General features: G+C 44.0%; 1 protein-coding gene across 3 annotated transcripts in view; it reads right to left on the bottom strand.

The window, feature by feature from the left end:
- Positions 1-7724: 7724 nt before the first annotated feature.
- The window catches only part of dscama (Down syndrome cell adhesion molecule a), a 176633-nt gene continuing 163190 nt past the window's right edge, over positions 7725-21167 (bottom strand). The window contains exons 20-33 of one of the 3 annotated variants that reach the window (XM_035780367.2): positions 20846-20979; positions 20583-20736; positions 16713-16830; positions 16216-16379; positions 15959-16057; positions 15637-15825; positions 15207-15497; positions 13586-13762; positions 13424-13454; positions 13125-13240; positions 12698-12856; positions 11874-12071; positions 11337-11639; positions 7725-9943 (exon numbers count right to left, since the gene is read on the bottom strand). In XM_035780367.2, coding sequence (XP_035636260.1) covers positions 9549-9943; positions 11337-11639; positions 11874-12071; positions 12698-12856; positions 13125-13240; positions 13424-13454; positions 13586-13762; positions 15207-15497; positions 15637-15825; positions 15959-16057; positions 16216-16379; positions 16713-16830; positions 20583-20736; positions 20846-20979 — 2528 coding nt within the window. In that variant the 3' untranslated portion in view covers positions 7725-9548. The remainder of the gene's footprint in view (positions 9944-11336; positions 11640-11873; positions 12072-12697; positions 12857-13124; positions 13241-13423; positions 13455-13585; positions 13763-15206; positions 15498-15636; positions 15826-15958; positions 16058-16215; positions 16380-16712; positions 16831-20582; positions 20737-20845; positions 20980-21167) is intronic. The other 2 variants (XM_035780369.2, XM_035780370.2) reach the window with 2 other exon arrangements.

Genomic DNA, 21167 nt, shown 5'->3' with positions numbered 1-21167 from the left:
CATGATGGCCAGAAAGCTCAATTTTAGTCTCATCTGACTAGAGTGACTTCTTCCATATGTTTGGGGAGTCTCCCACATGCCTTTTAGCGAACACCAAACGTGTTTCCTTATTGCTTTTTTTCTGGCCACTCTTCCGTGAAGCCCAGCTCTGTGGAGTGTACGGCTTAAAGTGGTCCTATGGACAGATACTCAAATCTCCGCTGTGGAGCTTTGAAGCTCCTTCAGGGTTATCTTTGGTCTCTTTGTTGCCTCTCTGATTAATGCCAACCTTGCCTGGTCCGTGAGTTTTGTTGGGCGGCCGTCTCTTGGCAGGTTTGTTGTGGTGCCATATTCTTTCAATTTTTTAATAATGGATTTAACGGTGCTCCGTGGGATGTTAAAAGTTTCCGATTTTTTTTTAGAACCCAACCCTGATCTACTTCTCACCACAACTTTGTCCCTGATAAGTTTGGAGAGCTCCTTGGTCATCATGGTGTCAGTTACTTGGTGGTGCAACTCACACACATGGTTAGGGGCTTAAAAAAAGAAGAAACCTGTACCGTGTCAGATATAGATTTGAAATGTATTCAAATGTGAGTTTGTAACCCAATATCATACTTTATATACATCACAGAAATTTAACAAAATAATTATTTAAAAAAAATGTTTTTATTAATTATGTCATTATTACTGTGTAAATGTCCTGGACTATAATATAATTATAATGAGTTCAATGCTCAGTAATTATAGTAATATTGTTCCTTGTACCTAAACATGAGGGGTGTCCTCAACATTGTCTGATTGTGCATGGATAGCCACCTGAATAATGAGCCAACCTTGGGGTTCCATCTGTCGTCTTGTCCCCTTGGATTTGATGTCCTTCTTGAAGAAACCATGTGTTTGAGGTATTTGATACCATTCCACTCATTCCGTTCCATCCATTACCACAGGGCCAATTCTCCCCAAATAAGGTGCCACCAACCTCCTGTGCAAGTGTTGCAAGGTCCTGTGATCCGCACATTGAATTGACGGGAATGATTTGAGTGATTCTAATTTCTCTCTTACGAGTTTGATTATCCCTTCCGACTTAGCTTGTGCTGTTTCCAGGTCATGGAGTCGCACCTCTGTCGCGATGGCTATCCTCACCAGACTTTCCACTTTAGTAGAATAGGTATCCACTTTAGCAGTGAACACTGCCAATGATTAATTTACCGGTTTTAATTCTAAACCAAGGGGAGAGAATCTCCTCACAAACAATCTCTTGTACAGCAGCGGCCAGCTCCTTCTGTTGTCTGGTGTTGAGAGTTGCCATGTTCCCACAGTTGAATTGTGGACGGACAAATTATAGCTGCTGGAGCGTAAAAGACCTGCTTGTTATTTCTTGTCACACAATGAATGTTCCATACCTTACTATAATTTTTAGGAAATAGGTCTGTCAATTCAGAGTAATTTTCAACGTATTTAAAGGGATGGCATAAGATACATGTACTGAAAACCCTATTGAATTAAACATTCAATAGGATTTTCAGTATATTTATCTTAAGCCATCCCTTTAAATACGGTGTACCTTTTAATTACAATTTTATGGACAGACTAGAATACATCGAGAGAGTGGATTCAGAATATAGGGTTCAATGAAAGAAAGTACAAGGGCACAAGGTGAGACCCAGATGCAGACACGGGAGGCAGATGGTTTGAGTCTTGATATTTATTAAACAATCCAAAAGGGGAAGGCAAGAGAATGGTCGTGGACAGGCAAAAGGTCAAAACCAGTTCAGGGTCCAGGAGGTACAAAGTGGCAGGAAGGCTCGAGGTCAGGGCAGGCAGAATGGTCAGGCAGGCAGGTACGGTGTCCAGAAAACAGGCAAGGGTCAAAAACCAGGAGGACTAGCAAAAGAGAATAGAATCAGGAGTACATGAAAAACACTGGTTGACTTGAAAACATACAAGACGAACTGGCACAGAGAGACAGGAAAAACAGGGATGTGTACACCAGGGGATAATAAGCGACACCTGGAGGGGGTGGAGACAATCACAAGACAAGTGAAACGGATCAGGGTGTGACAGAATATATGCATATTTGTCTCCGTTTCAACAATTGGTAGATTTAGAAATACTCAGATTTTGTAGATTATTTTGGCAAAATTTAGGGTTAGGAAAGTATGTTTGAATCATAAAAAACAGGTTTGGATTAACTTTACACACTAAAAATATTTATGTATCATTAATACATTAGTTTGATTCATCCTGAAAGTTGCCATATTCAAGTACACCCATTAAAATCAGCAAGGTGAAAAAAAGTGTACAATAGGGGTTGAACAATAGTCCTATAAATATACCCTTAATCCTCACTATTCATGGAACTGTATGACAACAGTCCAGTCGGTGTGAACCATGAGCCAGGCTCCAGGTTTAAACTGCTACCTGGTCTGAGTTCCATAATGATTCAAATAGACTACATGTCCCAAATTACTGCACAACGTTAGCCTAATATGATCCACTAATGCTAGCAACCCTCAGGAACAACTACACGGACATGAAAGAGGAAAGAAAGGTAAACCGGTTGGAATGTAATGATGCAAATTGTAAGCAACAAATTGAAGGAAAGTAAAGTGACAGTTCTAAATATGTGTGGGTATTATTGACAGTGATAGGATTTTCAGTTTGCTTCCATATGACTGGTTTAACATTCATCTCCATGGATCAGAAGGAACATAAGGAACCTTTTTATCTAAAACAATTGCTATGTGTATTAACGAGCTCTTAACAATAGCTCTTATCAATGACAGTGAATGGAGAATGCTGTTATTTCAATTAGAATAAAGAAGGTCAATACTTTTCCCATTTATAACTGGCAGGTTCACTCAACCTTATGTGAGCGTACCAAGTAATTAGGCGTCACTCTAAAGCGGGAAGGTGGAATAAACGAGTCAGGAGTAGGTTTTCTTGATTGAACACGGTTCTCTATTGAGGGTATTTTGTCAACAAAAACATTCTAACATAATCAATGAAAAATCTTCCAAGGAAAAACACACATCTTCTTCTCCAGATGAAACAAGAACACAATAGGATTATCTTTAAACTACAACAAACATAAATCACGGGTTTGTCACCGTCTTAGTGGTTCTTTCAGCACAGCTTCTCTCTCTCGGTGGCCATCTTCCAGAGATAGTTTCCCCCTTCTCTGCTGGTTCCATTCTCTCTTTTATAGGGGAAGGAGAGTATGTCATTAGTACCGTCAGCTGTGCTTAATTGACTCTGGTTACCTTGTCTCCCATGCTTTGTTGGGCTACTATCCATGAGCCCAGCCTGCCCTCTAGTGGTCCTTCCACATACCTTCCCCCCCAGGACCGAACCGGAGGGTCGGGCGCCAGACGCACCGTCTTGGTCGCGTCGGGACAGCGCGTCTGCATTCCCGTTCCTCGATCCGGCCCTGTGGATGACATGGAAAGAGAACGGTTGTAAAGACAAAAACCATCTGACTATTCTGTTGTTATTGTTTCTCTTACCAGCCATCCACGTGAGGGGCGCATGGTCAGTAACTAATGCAAACCTCCGACCCAGTAGGTAGTACCGGAGATAATCGAGGGCCCACTTGATGGCTAAGGCCTCTTTCTCTACGGTCGCATACCTCTGTTCCCGATCGCTGAGTTTCCTACTAATGAAGAGAATCGGCTTCTCTGCTTCACCTTTACCCTGAGCTAGTACGGCCCCGAGCCCTGTATCCGAGGCGTCGACCTGCACAATGAACTCTTGTGAGAAGTCCGGAGCCTGTAGAACGGGATCAGAACACAGGCCATCTTTTAGCAATTGAAAGGCCTCTTCCGTCTCGTCTTTCCACTCTACCTGGTTTGGCAGGTTTTTCCTGATGAGGTTTGTGAGGGGGTTGGCAATGGTTGCATATCCCGGGATAAAACGGCGATAATATCCTGTTATCCCTAATCAGCTGTGCTTAATTGACTCTGGTTACCTTGTCTCCCATGCTTTGTTGGGCTACTATCCATGAGCCCAGCCTGCCCTCTAGTGGTCCTTCCACACTTATTAATGGATTCCTCGCTTGTAAACGTGGAGGAATTATGAGGGAATTAAATCAAGGTCAGGATATGCCATATCTGTAAAAACACCTCCGCCACATCTTCATTTTGTTAATCTCCACTGCAAACGAGTAGTGGGTGAATATCACGCTACATAAATTCACGTCAGAATACACATAGAAGGAAAAGTGCATAAACGGGGAATTACATTTCATTTACTGTCACGTTCGCTGGAATAATTATCGGACCAAACTGCAGCGCGATATGGTTTGCACATAATATTTATTTGAAAACGCACAAAACAACAAAGAAAGAACAAAACAAACAATGAACCATAACTAAGAGGTGTAACATACACTAACTCAAAACAATATCCCATAAAACACAGGTGGAAAAAATGCTACTTAAATATGATCCCCAATTATAGACAACGATAGCCAGCTGCCTCTAACTGGGAGTCATACCAAACACCAACATAGAAAAACTCAACTAGAACCCCACATAGAAAATAATAACTAGAAAACCCCCCAGTCACGCCCTGATCTACTCTACTATAGAAAATAAGGGTTCTCTATGGTCAGGACGTGACAGTACCCCCCCCCCCCCCTCTAAAGGTGCGGACTCCGGCCGCAAAACATGAAACCAAAAGGAGGGTTAGGGGGGTGTCTAGTGTCGGTGGCGGCTCTGGTGCGGGACGAAGAACCCGCTCAGCTTGCGGATCCACCATATTTGGTGGCGGCTCTGGTGCGGGACGAAGAACCCGCTCATCCCGTGGATCCAGCCATGGACCCGGGCTGAACACAGTGCCTGGACTGGACCTCGGTATCAAGGAAGGCTCCTGTCTTGACGCTGTATCTGGACTGAGCACTGGCGCAGGAGAAGGCTCCGGCCATGAAGCTGGACCGGACGCCGTGCCTGGACTGGGCATTGGCACAGGGGAAGGCTCCCGCCATGGAGCGGGACTGGACGCTGTGCCTGGACTGGGCACCAACGCAGAAGAAGACTCTGGCCTTGAAGCTGGACTAGACGAAGTGCTTAGACTGGGCATCAGCGCAGGGGAAGCAGGAAACACCAGCGACTAGATCAATAAAAAAGTGATCAGATGAAGCAGATATAAGCTACAGGACTGTTTTGCTCCGATGGCATTGAGGAGTACACCACATCAGGTCATTGGCTTAATCAATAAGTGCATTGATGATGTCGTCCCCACAGTGACCATACAGTACGTACATACCCCAACCAGAAGCCATGGATTACAGGCAGCATCCACACTGAGCTAAAGGCTAGAGCTGCCGCTTTCAAGGAGCGGGACTCTAACCCAGAAGCTTATAAGAAATTCCGCTATGCCCTCTGACGAACCATCAAACAGGCAAAGCGTCAATACAGGACTAAGATCGAATCGTACTACACCTGCTCTGACGGTCATCAGATGTGGCAGGGCTTGCAAACCATTACAGACTACAAAGGGAAGCACAGCCGAGAGCTGCCCAGTGACACGAGCCTACCAGACGAGCTAACCTACTTCCATGCTCGCTTCGAGGCAAAACCCACTGAAACATGCATGAGAGCACCAGTTGTTCCAGAAGACTGTGTGATCACGCTCTCCGCAGCTGATGTGAGTAAGACCTTTGAACAGGTCAACATTCACAAGGCCGCAGGGCCAGATGAATTACCAGGACGTGTACTGCGAGCATGCTCTGACCAACTGGCAAGGTCTTCACTGACATTTTCAACGTCTCCCTGTCCGAGTCTGAGTCATGTTTTAAGCAGACCAGTATAGTCCCTGTGCCCAAGAACACTAAGGTAACCTGTCTAAATGACTACCGACCCATAGCACTCATGGCTGTAGCCATGAAGTGCTTTGATAGGCTGGTCATTGTTCACATTAACACCATCATTCCAGAAACCCTAGACTCACTTTAATTTGCATGCCGCCCCAACAGATCCACAGATGATGCAATCTCTATTGCACTACACACTGCCCTTTCCCACCGGGACAAAAGGAACACCTACGTATGTGAGAATGCTATTCATTGACTACAGCTCAGCGTTCAACACCATAGTGCCCTGAAAGCTCATCCATAAGCTAAGGATCCTGGGACTACGCACCTCCCTCTGCAACTGTATCCTGGACTTCCTGACGGGCCACCCCCAGGTGGTAAGGGTAGGCAGCAACACATCCACCATGCTGATCCTCAACACAGGGGCCCCTCAGGGGTGTGTGCTCAGCCCCCTCCTGTACTCCCTGTTCACTCATGACAGGGATATTTGGCATAGGTCCTCAGATCCTTTAAAGGTTCTACAGTTGTGCCATCAAGAGCATCCTCGCTGGTTGCATCACTGCCTGGTATGGCAACTGCTCATCCTCCGACCTCAAGGCACTACAGAGGGTAGTGCAAATGGCCCAGTACATCACTGGGGCCAAGCTTCCTGTCATCCAGGACCTCTATACCAGGCAGTGTCAGAGGAAGGACCTAAAAATGGTTAAAGACTCCAGCCACACTAGTCATCGAGTGTTCCCTCTCTCCAAGAGGCTTCTAAACAGCTTCTACCCCCAAGCCATAAGACTCCTGAACATCTAGTCAAATAGATTCCCAGACGATTTGCACTGCCCCCCCCTCCCTCCCTTTACACCACTGCTACTCTCTGTTGTCATCTATGCATAGTCACTTTAATAACTCTACCTACATCTACATACTACCTCAACTAACCGGTGCCCCCCGCACATTGATTCTGTACTGGTACCCTCCTGAATATAGTTTCGCTATTGTTGTTTTACTGCTGCTCTTTAACTACTTGTTACTTTTATCTTTTATTCTTATCTGTATTTTTTTTTTAAACTGCATTGTTGGTTAGTGGCTCGTAAGTAAGCATTTCACTTTAAGGTCTACTACACCTGTTGTATGCGGCATATGTGACTAATACAATTTAATTTGATTTGAATGACAAAAACTTAATTGAAGAATCACTACTGTTGACCAATCACTGACAAAAGGGGCGTATACTTTAGCTACTGAACTTCGGGTTGCCTCAGGAAAAGAAATATTGTGCACAAACAGCCAAAAACACCCTTACTGAAGACCAAAACGAACAAAAACATCACAAAACAATATATAATATAATATACACAAACTGTTTCGGACGGGAAGCATGCGGACGCCTTAATATGAGCCCACCATTGAACGATGGGACTCTCACGAACAAGTACAAGACGGTTGTTTTGCTCTAGGACGCCCACAAACCCCACAAGACTTGTCTGAAGGTAGCCAGGGACCATTTAAAAAAATTACTGTACATGGAAGTATACTGTACATGGAAGTATACTGTATATGGAAGTATGCTGTATATGGAAGTATGCTGTGTATGGAATTACTTCAGTGACAAAAAAATAGTTAAATATGTGTAATTATTTTTTTAAATTATTTTATGATCTTAAATCTCTCAGATATAGGAAAGACACTTCAAAACATACTTCTTTTTTTATTTTTTGGGACTATTTTGCCATGTTTGAATATGTTATTCAATGTGTTTCTATGGGCTAATAGCAGTAAGGCCAAATTCAATTTTTCATCAAATAATTTTTTACATATTTTGGGAGGATGCTTAAAGGGGTATAAATGAACCTTGGCATGATGATCTTAAAACAATGACACACGTTAGCTTAGTAGAAACCCAACCCCGGGTTTAGTACTGAAAAAACATGAAATGTCATTGATACAACAATATTTTTATTTGGAGAGTTTGAGTTTTATGAGACTCATGAGTGCTTTTACATAAAAAGGAATTAGTGATAATCAATGACTGTCGTTCAAATTCATTTCAGATGAATTACCCAACAATCCACCCCTATCACCACTCACTCACTGACTCAGTTCCTCACTCACTTATTCACTCACTCACCCAGTGACACACCCCACCCACAACCTGTGCGGGCGTCCTCCTCTATCCGTGCCTCTAAACAACCCATCGCCAGTCATTCATGTCAAACTGTGAAGGATCATTTGGGGAACAGCCTTTTTATTAATAAAATTTGAACTGTGGGTTAGTTTCTCTTTATTTCAGTGTCACCAAGGTGAACACCATGTTGAAAATAAAAAGCGACATTTTGTTAAAAGGAATATCATAATGAAGACAATTAAAACAAATAATATAAACTGCCATTAATGACCTCACAGCATTCTTATCAAACTCTCCCTCCAGGACTAAAATACAAAGAAAAATGGGCCAGGGTAAACAACAACTAAAACTGTGTAGTTATATCCACACTTTAGATAGACACTTCCCATAGATTTTGATTTGGTTTGAAGGGGGGATTGTCTCAAGTTTTTCCCTGTAGAGGAGCATCACGGCAATGCAGCGACAATAAATCTATTGAGGAGGAGAGTGAGAGCCTTGAAGACTCTACCTAGTGCACTGAGAATAGGGGCTCTGTCTGGACATTTTTTGGGGGTGTCGTGAAGTGCAAACCATTATATCTCTGACCCTCCCTGTTCTAACTAACTTCATTTACCACCCTGGCAAATTAGCAGTGGTAAACTACACCTGAATACATAGCTGGGGTTTGTCCCGCCCTGTAAGTATACTAACATAGTTATTTTTCATTACAGTACAGTATAGAGCAAATAGTATCAATATAATTTTCATAATCTTTTTTCATATTGCACCATCAGAGTATGCGACACAGAGAAAGATCAACAGAGACTCCATTTCCTAATCAAAACGAGATATGTGCAAACATGACTACGGACTTTATTAACCAAATCAATTCTTCCCTGTAATATCCACAAATAAAAGTGATTTCTCTTTTTATATATATATATTTATAGTAATAAGAATAATAAATCTTCACATTTGATCATTTCATAGTGTGACAAAAATGGTCAACTGGGCTGTCCAGTCGTGATCATAATCCTCTTAATCGTCTTTAATTGGTCAGTACCCATGCATCCATAGGAAATAGATTTTTTTCTTCAAAAAAGTAATAATTTGAGAGCAGCTGACAAGTTTGGACTGGTGTCGATTGCTTCCATCCTAGATTTCTCCAGAGTTTCATTCAGTGTTTTAGAGGAAGTTTCCATAGAAAAAAATGACAAGCTCCAAATTATCATCTCATACTCTGGGAAAAATGTGTCCAGGTTCTAATTCAAATAGTGTAGTAATGGTAATAATTGATCAATTGTAATCAATAATTAATAATCATTAATAGTTGAGAACTAACAACAAATAATCACTGATTAATAATTAATGATTAACAATAATAATCAAGAATAAATAATGTTCCCTCATAACAAAATTATTTTGGCAAGCTCCGCGTGGAGTCATTTCAGATGAATGAATTTACTCACAAGTTTTAAAAAAAACAAAGAAAGAAAGCTCCAAAAATAAATAAAAGAAGATTAGTAAAAGGTACCCCTCCTTTAAGAAGAAAGGGGACATTATATACAGGACTGTGTGGTGAGAGTCAGTTTACTGCACTTGTAAGTGTAATAAGTCCAGTGTTAGTGTGAATTTTAGTCTGGCCCCATGCCACTGATGTTATACCAGCGTGTAGGACTTTGCGTAGGGGTTGTTGGTCTGTTTGAGGTGTCCTCGTGAGTCCAGCAGGGACTCTTGGGAGGTGCTAAGCTTGGCGGCCTGGGCCAGCTCTGAGCCCTCTCTGTGAGGCAGGGTGGCTGCTGAGCCGGGTTGCCACTGGGCCACTGGGTCCCTGCTGCTGGCCCTGTTGCTGGCTTGGGGGGCCTCCGTGGGAGTTGGGGGAGCCATGCGTGATGGCCGTTTCAGGGAGCGACTCTTCTGGGGCTCCAAGCAGGCCTGGCCCATGGCCCCCTCTCCCCCGGCGCCACCCCTCCCTCCAGTGCCCGAGCACGACATGCCGCGGTTCAGCAGGAAGTCCATGCGCAGGTAAGGAGGCAGGTGCACTAGCTCGCCCCCTTAAAGGACAAAGGAAGGAAAGAGAGGGGAGTTAGTTATGATGCATTGTGTTTTATGGACAACAACCCCATAGAATACACATATGGCCAGTGGAAATATGGAAAAATCTCAGTTCAAAACACTTCAGTAAAGAAAAATGACTACCCCTGGGGGAAAGGTTAGGTGAGATACAAGCTCATCACATATTCCACAACAACCCACAAAACTAGGGTAGTTTATATGCCAAAGTCATCCATAGATTCTGACAGACTATTAAAGTATACTGCTTTGTCTGGTTATTGAGGTAATATGCCAAAGAATGTTCTTCATCTGAATTTGGCCTTGACCAACATGAAATGAAATGGCAATATTTTACAATGTCATTAACCCCCCCCCCCAGATTCCATTATACTTATTAGGTTAATGGAGGGAGAAGGAGACTTGCTTTCCTATAACATGAATAAGTAATATTATAGATTTAAGACTCCAGCGCTGCTCATTACAAATGTATCTGAGTAAAGTCTACAGAGTTTAATCAAATATAACTATAATGAACCAAAACTATATAGAATGAATAAGATGAAGACTTCAACAAAAAGACTGATTTCATGAGGTGAAGTTGCCTCAAACAGATTTAGGTGGTTCAATGTTCAAGCTTGGTCATCCTGCAATGGTGTTTTGTCAATAGAATAAGCTTCATTAATACATTACCTTAATTAATACATGAATCTATTGAAATCACTGTCTGCAAAACTCCACATTTGTTGCTGCAAGTAGCATTACTAGGGTTGCAAAATTCTGGGAACTTTCAATAAAACCCCTGGTTTTCCAGAAATCCTTGATGGAAGATTCCAGGTTTTATTCCCTGCTGATTCTAGGAATCCTCCATCCAGGATTTCGGGAAAACCAGGGAATTTATTGAAAGTTCACAGAATTGTGCAACCCTAAGCATTACTAGACCATTATCTTCAGAACAATTAAATTGATATATCAGCAGTAAATATTTACGAACCCCTAACCCTGGGATATGATCTGGTTTGCCTAACATTTACGAGGGAGAGGGAAATGGCTCCTGAATTGATACGTTTGGTCTGACTGACCAGCGTTGTGTTTTAAATGCATATTACAGAGTTTGTTCATTTGTATTGGCATATGAAGAACATAATAGCTTGAAATGTTAAGACACAGAGTTATTCAATTCAGCTACAGTTCCGCATACAGGTAACAGATCATAGACTAACCCCACAGTCTATATATGAAGAAAGTATGTATCAGATCTTAAAGTGAACGTTAGGGTTAGGATTAGCGTTAGTGCTTGGGGGGGCCCTCAAACCAAAGCATTACAGGCATGGTGAAGGCTAACTAATATTAGCAACAGAGCTCAGAGTTAGCTATGTGTCTATGTGGCCTCACCCGGTCTGTGAGCTTTGGGTGCGGCCATGTTCATGACTCGGCTGACATCCTGAGGCTTGGGCGGGGAGGCAGTGAACCTGCAGATGCCTGACTCGGAGGGTGTGCTGGACGTCAGGCTGTCTGTGTAGTCATTGGTGCCTGCTGTCATCTGCTCCGATGACGTATCCGAGATGAAGCACTCTGTGATGGTAAACTTGGCGTGCCGCAGCTGCTCCTCCATCTTGGCGTGCTCGTAGGCCCGCGCCAGCTCCTCGTAGGTGGACGAGGCGCTCTCTGTGGACACCATGCTGCTCCGTGCCCGGTCTATACCAGGGGTTAGGGTTAGATGCCATGTTAGTAGAGCAGTTAGGGGCTAACGCTAGCATTGGCATTGTTATAAACGGTTGGCATTGTTGAAAGTTCTATAGTAGGCCGATTTGTTTTTATTAAAGAGGTGAGAGGTGTTGTTATGGTTAAGGGTGATGTTACAGACATTCTTATATGGGGACTGTTATAGCAGTTGTTGCAGACTTGTCTCATCTTCAGGTGTGTTGTTACCTGTGTCCTGAGATGGGCTGACGCTGTAGCTGTCACTCTCCTTGTCCACAGAGCCGGCCACCCGTGGCGTGGGCAATCTCCAGTCAGTGCTCAGGGTGTGGGCTGAGACTGGCGGGTGTGGTCGGTTCAGGGTCCACTGGCTAGCGTAGCGGTTGCGTGCGGCAGGGCCTGCTTTGGCTGTGCGGCGGGCTGTGGGATCTGACAAGGAAAGATACAGAAAATGACATCACAGTCACACACCAGGGTGTTATGTCACATAGCAAGGGGTCACCTCGAGTACTGCAATGCTCTGTTTTTTGAAGCTGACTGTGAGTGTTTTTAAGGGTGGCAGTAAGTGTGTATCTGGCAATAGCAATGACGGATGGACACCCAATCCTCACATAACCCAACAAAAAGAAAACGCCCACCATCACAATATCTCACCTGGAGTTCATCTCAGGATGTCCACACAAATACATATAGCTTACAATAACAGTGAGAAAAACGTTTGATTGGGTTGACTGCAGTCCTCCACAAATACGTACATTTTTGATTGGATGCAATGCACATACTGTACATAATCATTCATGTTTAGAATTGAAAAAAATATATAACAGCAATAATCACTGTGTTGAAAGTAAATGCTTATCAGTGTGAACAACATCAGTGGAGATGGTAGGGGCTGTGCTCCTAATGCTTCTGATGACTCTCCTGAGGACTGAATCAAACCAGTCTGTTGTCTGGAATCAAGTCCAGCTGAATAAATTCCAGCTGTATGAATGCAATCCTGATTTTACTTATTAATTCTAGCTCCACCGCTAGTAAAGTAAAGAGGATGTCCGTACTGGACTTACTGGTTCCTGGCCTAGCATCAGATACATCCACTAGAGGTCCGGTGGCCTGGGACAAGGACTGGTAGTGGACGGTGTGGGTAACCGTAGATGACTTCTGTTTCTGAGTCTCCCCAAAGTCATTGTCAGTCAGCAGCACTGTGGACCTGTCGTCTGAAATAGAGAGAATCATTTCACAAACATGGTCACCACAGTACGATGAGAATCGCCACAGTAGGTACTACTACCACATAGAAGGCCACAGATATGTGATACTCACATATTTTTATCCAATGTTACACAAGTTTCCCACTCGTATTTCCTACTTGGGAGCTCATTATGAGTTTTGACATGTCCGGGAGCTTTCTGGGAGTTTCAGTCCAAAGTTTCAGATAATTCAGAGAACACATGAAAGCAGCATAATGTATCAGTGTCCGCTCACCGACTGTCTCCATGGTGTCTCTCTCCTCTATGAGCAGCTGGGCTCGGGGGATGTCGATGTGCATTCTAAGGGTCTGCTGCTGCTTGTTGATGGTGTCTGCAGGTCGTGTGTTTTTACTGGGGAACACAGGAAACAACATACACTGGTCAATAAGGACCTCATCACACTGCATCAGATATTCAGAAACGGGTGATTCTAACATGATTCTGTAGATACTGTATTGAATGTTTTTTTCCCCATTAATGCATTAGACAATAGTAACTGTCTATAAAGTTATATGTCAAACTGCTCATGCTTACCTCATCAGCATCTCTGCCAAACTTTTCGCATCTACAGAGCAAACAAGAACAAAAATCACATTACATACAGATGATACTCACACTATACTTGACAATAGTTACCGAAATTTGACAGAAATCTAAACAATCAGGCGTTGCCCTGTTGCTGCTGTGACCTCTCACCTCTGAGCCTCTTCAGTCTCTGTTCCCTCCTCCTCCTCCTGAGGACTAGAAGCAGGGCGAAGACCAGCACGATTCCCACCAGCACACAGGAGATGATGGTCACCATCTTCAGACCCTCGTTACTGGATGTACTGTCCACACTCACCGTTGGAGCCTTCACCAGTGGAGCAATGGTACCTTGAGACAGGTCATAGAGATGTCATTAGCTGACATAAACTATGACATGTGTTATGACAGCATTATGTAGGTTGAGGCACAACACCCTCAGCGGGGCTGGGTAAATGAGGTTTTCAGGGGAATTGGAAGAGAGCCTGTAATGAGACTTCCGCTTTGGTGACATTTCATCTTAATTCCTCCTCTATATTTAGTGGATTGGTTGAATAGTCCAGAAGAGAAACTCCCTGACAGTTTTCTTTCTTGTCAGGACCAGAATGTGGGGCATCCCGCTCAGGCGTTTCTTTTACGCCTGCTGCGTTAGGTTACTTGTACAATAACTAGAAGGTTGTCAAGTGTCGCAACCAGACCTGGTAGACGAGAGAATGACTGCAAAAAATAATCCAAACAAGAACACATATTAAGCCTATTCAGCAGTGGAGGCTGGTGTGAGGAACTATAGGAGGACAAGATCCTTTTAATGGCTGGTAGTAGTTTCCATATGTTTGATGTATTTAATACCATTCCCATAATTCCATTCCAGCCATTACAATGAGCCAGTCCTCCTATAGCTCCTCCCACGAGCCTCCTCTGCTATGCAGTGTCTGTCGTTGAATAGTAAATACTAAATGAGCTTTGTGTTAATGTTTAAAACATGGATCAAGCACCTGGCACAAGGTAACAGTGCCTCTACATCTTGCATCCCAATCTTAATGTATTTTCCATCAAACCCACCCAATCTGCTCCAACAAGCTGCTGCAGCACTGCGCTAGCTGCAATCAGCACCTGACCTTCTGCCAAACTGGCAGTAATGCCCACTTGACAGAAGATCAACTCAACCTTCTTAGCTGAAAACAAAGCTATTTTTTCCCCTTTTACACTTCATGGATGGCTGGAGGGTTAGATGGATGTGGGGGGACCTCTCAAAGTCTCTGTTCCCTCCTCCTCCTCCTGAGGACTAGAAGAGTCTGGATGTGACAAATAGTGTGTCTGTGTGTGTGTGTGTGTGTGTGTGTGTGTGTGTGTGTGTGTGTGTGTGTGTGTGTGTGTGTGTGTGTGTGTGTGTGTGTGTGTGTGTGTGTGTGTGTGTGTGTGTGTGTGAAATCGCCACGGCCACTAGAGTCAGCAGAACATCTACTCGAGGTACTTTACTGCCCCATTCATCAGTTAGGCCTAGAGCCTTTTAAAGCCCGGACCAGGGAAGACTAACATGAGACAGCCACTTTAATTGCAGGGAGGAGAGAAGAGCTCCAAGGACCAGTAAATAGCTAAATATGAGGTAATTTCCTTCTCCTTTAAGGCAGGTATAGGACATACTGTAAATTAATGTTTTTGATGGAAACTCAGGCGGTTGTGACACAATTTTCAAGGAATGGTTAGGTAAATTACTTTTAAACTACAGTTCTTCATTCTTTATTCGGATATCCTGAATAAGTCACTATAAGCGTGTATAGACAAGTGAACTCACTGCCATCGTAGCTCAGAGTGGAAAACTTGACCCTCTTCTCTGCTGACCCGGCGCTGTTGAACACCTTCATCTGCAGTTCGTACCAGGTGGCCTCGGCCAGGTCATACAGGATGTAGCTCTTGGTCAGAGACGTGCGCTGGGCCGTGGTCCACGTGGGAGACTCCACTGAACGGTACTCTAACGTGAAGGACGTGATTGGACAGCCGCCGTTGTTCCAGCCAATCAGGTTGAGCCTGACACGCGTGGCATTGATACTGGTGAAGAGCTCCTGTTCTTTAGAGTACTGGGGTTCTGTTGGGGAGTGAGGAGAGAGGAGTGAGACCACACAAACACTTCAATGAGAGGTCTTTCCATAAGAATGAGTTTTCCATTATTAACTGAGTAAAAGCAATGGGGTCACATATGTAAAAGGATGTCACCATCTCCCTACCTTTCCCATGAGTCTTAGCCTCGATGATCTCACTGATGCGCCCTGGCCCCACAGCATTCTGGGCAGTCAGGGTGAACTTGTACCAGGTGCCACACTTCAGGTTCTCCAGTCGATAGGAACGCTCACTAGGGCTGATGGCAAAGTTGCCCCACTTCTCACTGTTGTCCTCTGAGTATTGCAGGATGTAGCCTGATGTGTGAGAGAGAGGTTAGGGTGTTACAGTGTTGCCTGCTATTTAATAAAGTCAGTACGCTGTTGTCCAAGGGAAAACAAAAATCTCCATTAATAGTTAGTGTTGCTGCTAGCTGCGTTGGTGTCTGACCTCGTATGGAGCTGCCTCCGTTGTCTCCTGGTATCCAGGACAGAGTGATGGAAGTGGTGGTCGTCTTGGTAACGGTGAGACGAGGCTGGTCCGGGGGAACTAGAAGTAAAAATATGGATTTTATTTAAGTCCTTCTAACTCATGATGATATCCTTTCAGTTCACTACCTATGATGAATACATGTCTATTTAGTATTGTTATGAACTGACCTGAAGACTGGTGAACTGGATTGTTCCACCACACACTAACTGACTTACCTTGAACCTGCAGGTTGAGGATGATTTTATCTGGCCCAAAACTGTTGCTAGCCACACAGGTGTAGTTCCCAGAATCCTCAGCTTTCACTGTGCGGATGACCAGGCTGCCGTTGCCCTGAACAATGCGTCTACTGTCAATCACAGCAGGGGCGGGGCTTCCATTGCTGAATCACAAATGTACGAAAGACAGTCAGACAATGAACTACAGTGAGATACTCCACAGAGAAAATATTTGAAAAGTATTGGATAATGTTACAATACTTTTATGTGCATAGGAATATGCGGCACATGTCAACAACCATGATTTTTGACATTCTGCTGATAAGTGTGAAAGGATACTGCAAACACACAAGGTCTTCATTGAAAATTGGCATTCCAAAGAGCCACTGTTTTTTCACTGGTATTTAGTGTGCGTTAAAAGTGACTCAAAACATGGTCTGTACTAAGTTCTACTGTCTGTCCTACATGCAGCATGATGTGTTGTACTCTGTACTCACGTCTCCTTGAGCCACTTGACCGTGGGGGCTGGGTCGCCCACCGCCTTACAGGGCAACACGATGTCCCTCATCCAGGGGGTGGTCACTGTGCCGTTGAATGTCAGGATCTGAGCTGGAGCTGCACACAAACACACCACAACCGGGTCAAATACTTTGGCTGACTTGATTTAGTTTTCCTGGTACAAAAGAAGTAATGGAATAGACCCAAAGGTGGAAATCGATCCCAAATACTTTCAAGGGAAGCTCTATAAAAGCAGTGTAAACTGTTAATTCTTTATCCAACTTTATTGAATTCCCCACCTCTTCGTCTACACCTGCACCCCTTAAGACAGCCCATCTCTGTGCTTATACAGATATAAAGTGGTCTGTTTGCAGAGGTGGAAAAAGTATTCAAATGTCATACTTGAGTGAAATTAAAGATACTTTCATGTAACATGACTCAAGTAAAAGTAACCCAGTAAAATCCTACTTGAGGAAAAGTCTAAAAGTATCAGATTTTAAATGGATTTAAGTAAAGTGGTGGAAAAAGTACTCAATTGTCATACTTGAGTAAAAGTATAAAGTAAAAGTAAATGCTATACCTCAAATTCCTTATATTTAGCAAACCAGACGGCACAATTTCCTTTTTTAGAACTTTTTTTGACAGCCAGGGGCAACTCCAACACAATTTACAAAGGAAGAATTTATGTTTAGTGAGTCCACCAGATCAGAGGCAGTAGGGCAGACCAGAGACATGTGTGAATTTGACCCTTTTCCTGTAAGCATTCAAATTGTAACTAGTACTTTTGGGTGTCAGGGAAAATGTATGGAGTAAAAAGTACATCATTTTCTTTAGGAATGGAGTGAAGTAAAAGTAAAACTAGTCAAAAATATAAATATTAAAGTAAAGTACAGATACCCCCAGAAAACGACTTAAGTAGTATTTTAAAATATTTTTACACAAGTACTTTACACCACTGTCTGTTTGGGACGAGGATGGTCAGGCAGCAGATTGAATTCTAAAACGCATCAGGTTGGAAACCACATGTAATCACCTTGCCTGTAACAGGATGAGAATGTCCAGATAATGGACCACTACACTGCCTACCACTGATCACCATCAGCTTATCAGTTCTCACCAAGCAGCACCGTGCAGACAGCTTATCAGTTCTCACCAAGCAGCACCGTGCAGACAGCTTATTAGTTCTCACCAAGCAGCACAGTGCTGACAGCTTATCAGTTCTCACCAAGCAGCACCGTGCAGACAGCTTATCAGTTCTCACCAAGCAGCACCGTGCAGACAGCTTATTAGTTCTCACCAAGCAGCACAGTGCTGACAGCTTATTAGTTCTCACCAAGCAGCACAGTGCTGACAGCTTATCTGTTCTCAACAAGAAGCACAGTGCTGACAGCTTTTCAGTTCTCACCAAGCAGCACAGTGCTGACAGCTTATCTGTTCTCAACAAGAAGCACAGTGCTGACAGCTTATCTGTTCTCACCAAGCAGCACAGTGCTGACAGCTTATCTGTTCTCACCAAGCAGCACAGTGCTGACAGCTTATCTGTTCTCACCAAGCAGCACAGTGCTGACAGCTTTTCAGTTCTCACCAAGCAGCACAGTGCTGACAGCTGTTCAGTTCTCACCAAGCAGCACAGTGCTGACAGCTGTTCAGTTCTCACCAAGCAGCACAGTGCTGGCAGCTGTTCAGTTCTCACCAAGCAGCACAGTGCTGACAGCTTATCAGTTCTCACCAAGCAGCACAGTGCTGACAGCTTATCTGTTCTCAACAAGAAGCACAGTGCTGACAGCTTTTCAGTTCTCACCAAGCAGCACAGTGCTGGCAGCTGTTCAGTTCTCACCAAGCAGCACAGTGCTGGCAGCTGTTCAGTTCTCACCAAGCAGCACAGTGCTGACAGCTGTTCAGTTCTCACCAAGCAGCACAGTGCTGACAGCGTATCAGTTCTCATCCAAGCAGCACCATGCTGACAGCTTATCAGTTCTCACCAAGCAGCACCGTGCTGACAGCTTATCAGTTCTCACCAAGCAGCACAGTGCTGACAGCTTAACAGTTCTCACCAAGCAGCACAGTGCTGACAGCTTAACAGTTCTCACCAAGCAGCACAGTGCTGACAGCTTATCAGTTCTCACCAAGCAACACCATGCTGACAGCTTATCAGTTCAGTTCTCACCAGTTAATCATTTCTCAACACCATGCTGACAGCTTATCAGTTTCTCACAGTGCTGACAGCTTAGTTCTCATTAAGCAGCACAGTGCTGACAGTTTATCAGTTCTCACCAAGCAGCACAGTGCTGACAGTTTATCAGTTCTCATTAAGCAGCACAGTGCTGACAGCTTATCAGTTCTCACCAAGCAGCACAGTGCTGACAGCTTATCAGTTCTCATTAAGCAGCACAGTGCTGACAGCTTATCAGTTCTCATTAAGCAGCACAGTGCTGACAGCTTATCAGTTTCTAAGCAGCACAGTGCTGACAGCTTATCAGTTCTCACCAAGCAACACCATGCTGACAGCTTATCAGTTCTCGTTAGGAAGTACAGTGCTGTCAGTTTATCAGTTCTCATTAAGCAGCACAGTGCTGACAGCTTATCAGTTCTCATTAAGCAGTACAGTGCTGACAGCTTATCAGTTCTCATTAAGCAGCACAGTGCTGTCAGTTTATCAGTTCTCACCAAGCAGCACAGTGCTGACAGTTTATCAGTTCTCATTAAGCAGCACAGTGCTGACAGTTTATCAGTTCTCATTAAGCAGCACAGTGCTGACAGCTTATCAGTTCTCACCAAGCAGCACATGCTGAGCATCACTAGGAAACAGTTCTCACTCAAGCAGCACAGTGCTGACAGCTTATCAGTTCTCATTAAGCAGCACAGTGCTGACAGCTTATCAGTTCTCATTAAGCAGCACAGTGCTGACAGTTTATCAGTTCTCATTAAGCAGCACAGTGCTGACAGTTTATCAGTTCTCATTAAGCAGCACAGTGCTGACAGTTTATCAGTTCTCATTAAGCAGCACAGTGCTGACAGTTTATCAGTTCTCATTAAGCAGCACAGTGCTGACAGCTTATCAGTTCTCACCAAGCAGCACAGTGCTGACAACTAAACAGTTCTCACCAAGCAGCACAGTGCTGACAGCTTAACAGTTCTCACCAAGCAGCACAGTGCTGACAGCTTAACAGTTCTCACCAAGCAGCACAGTGCTGACAGCTTATCAGTTCTCGTTAGGCAGTACAGTGCTGTCAGTTTATCAGTTCTCATTAAGCAGCACAGTGCTGACAGCTTATCAGTTTTCATTAAGCAGTACAGTGCTGTCAGTTTATCCGTTCTCATTAAGCAGCACAGTGCTGTCAGTTTATCAGTTCTCACCAAGCAGCACAGTGCTGACAGTTTATCAGTTCTCATTAAGCAGCACAGTGCTGACAGTTTATCAGTTCTCATTAAGCAGCACAGTGCTGACAGCTTATCAGTTCTCATTAAGCAGCACAGTGCTGCCAGCTTATCAGTTCTCATTACGCAGCACAGTGCTGACCGGGTGAAATATCAGACTTATTTAATTCAGTTTGATGAGCTCGTTTCAACTACATTCACATCCTGAGATGGGGGTGGGGATAGTGTGGTCTCCTCTTTTTACTTATATTATCTAAATTCGTCCTGATGAAACTCTTCCAACTTTCGTCAATCTGAATAAGCTCTAAGTTAGGCAACTCATAGGCAGAGTTTCTCAGGGTTGTGCCCCTTTAAATGTTCTGATCAAGGCTTTGACACAGTGAAAATGAGCTGATGTCTTCTGTGTCTTCTAAAAACATTCAGAGACTGAGACACCTCATCTTACCATCTGTTTCAGGATAATGAGAAGGGAAACCATAAGCTCCACCTACCCTCGGCCTGGGGCTTGACGGTGATGATGTCGCTGGCATTGCCACGGCCTGCTGCGGTGACGGCCACCACCCAGATGCTGTACTGGCGGCTCCTGCTCAGGTTGGGGATACGGTAGAAGAAGACGTCTGGCGCTGCTTCAAACTCACTGCTCACCTGTAGGAGGGTTACACCGACATGAAGTTAGCAGAGAGATACAGGACTTACTCCAAGGACATGCCTTTATCCCTGTACTCTGAAACCCAGTACTCTGTGCCCTCCTTACCGTGGGGTGTGGGTTAGAGCAGAAGACTGTGTATTTCCTGATGATGCCGTTGAGTTTGAGAGGAGGGAGCCACGACACAAACACCACCGAGTTAGACGCCGCCGCTGCCTTCACCCCAGCCGGAGGACCAGGAACTGGTGAGGGAAAACAGTGAAATAGGGAAATATATATTATTACCCTTATCCTCGTTTTGTGTATCATCTAAGGAAACCAATCTGTATTTAGTTTTGTCAAAATCAGTCATTCCAGTAACCGTGCCTGAACGTCTGATGCTACAGGGCGATCTGCAATATGCAGGAGCTGCAATTTTTCAGCTACTTAT

This window comes from Oncorhynchus keta, chromosome 11 (assembly GCF_023373465.1).
Source record: "Oncorhynchus keta strain PuntledgeMale-10-30-2019 chromosome 11, Oket_V2, whole genome shotgun sequence".
Classification (NCBI taxonomy): domain Eukaryota; kingdom Metazoa; phylum Chordata; class Actinopteri; order Salmoniformes; family Salmonidae; genus Oncorhynchus; species Oncorhynchus keta.
The sequence above is the reverse complement of the archived record's forward strand: the minus strand, read 5'-3'. Positions and strand labels throughout refer to the sequence as shown.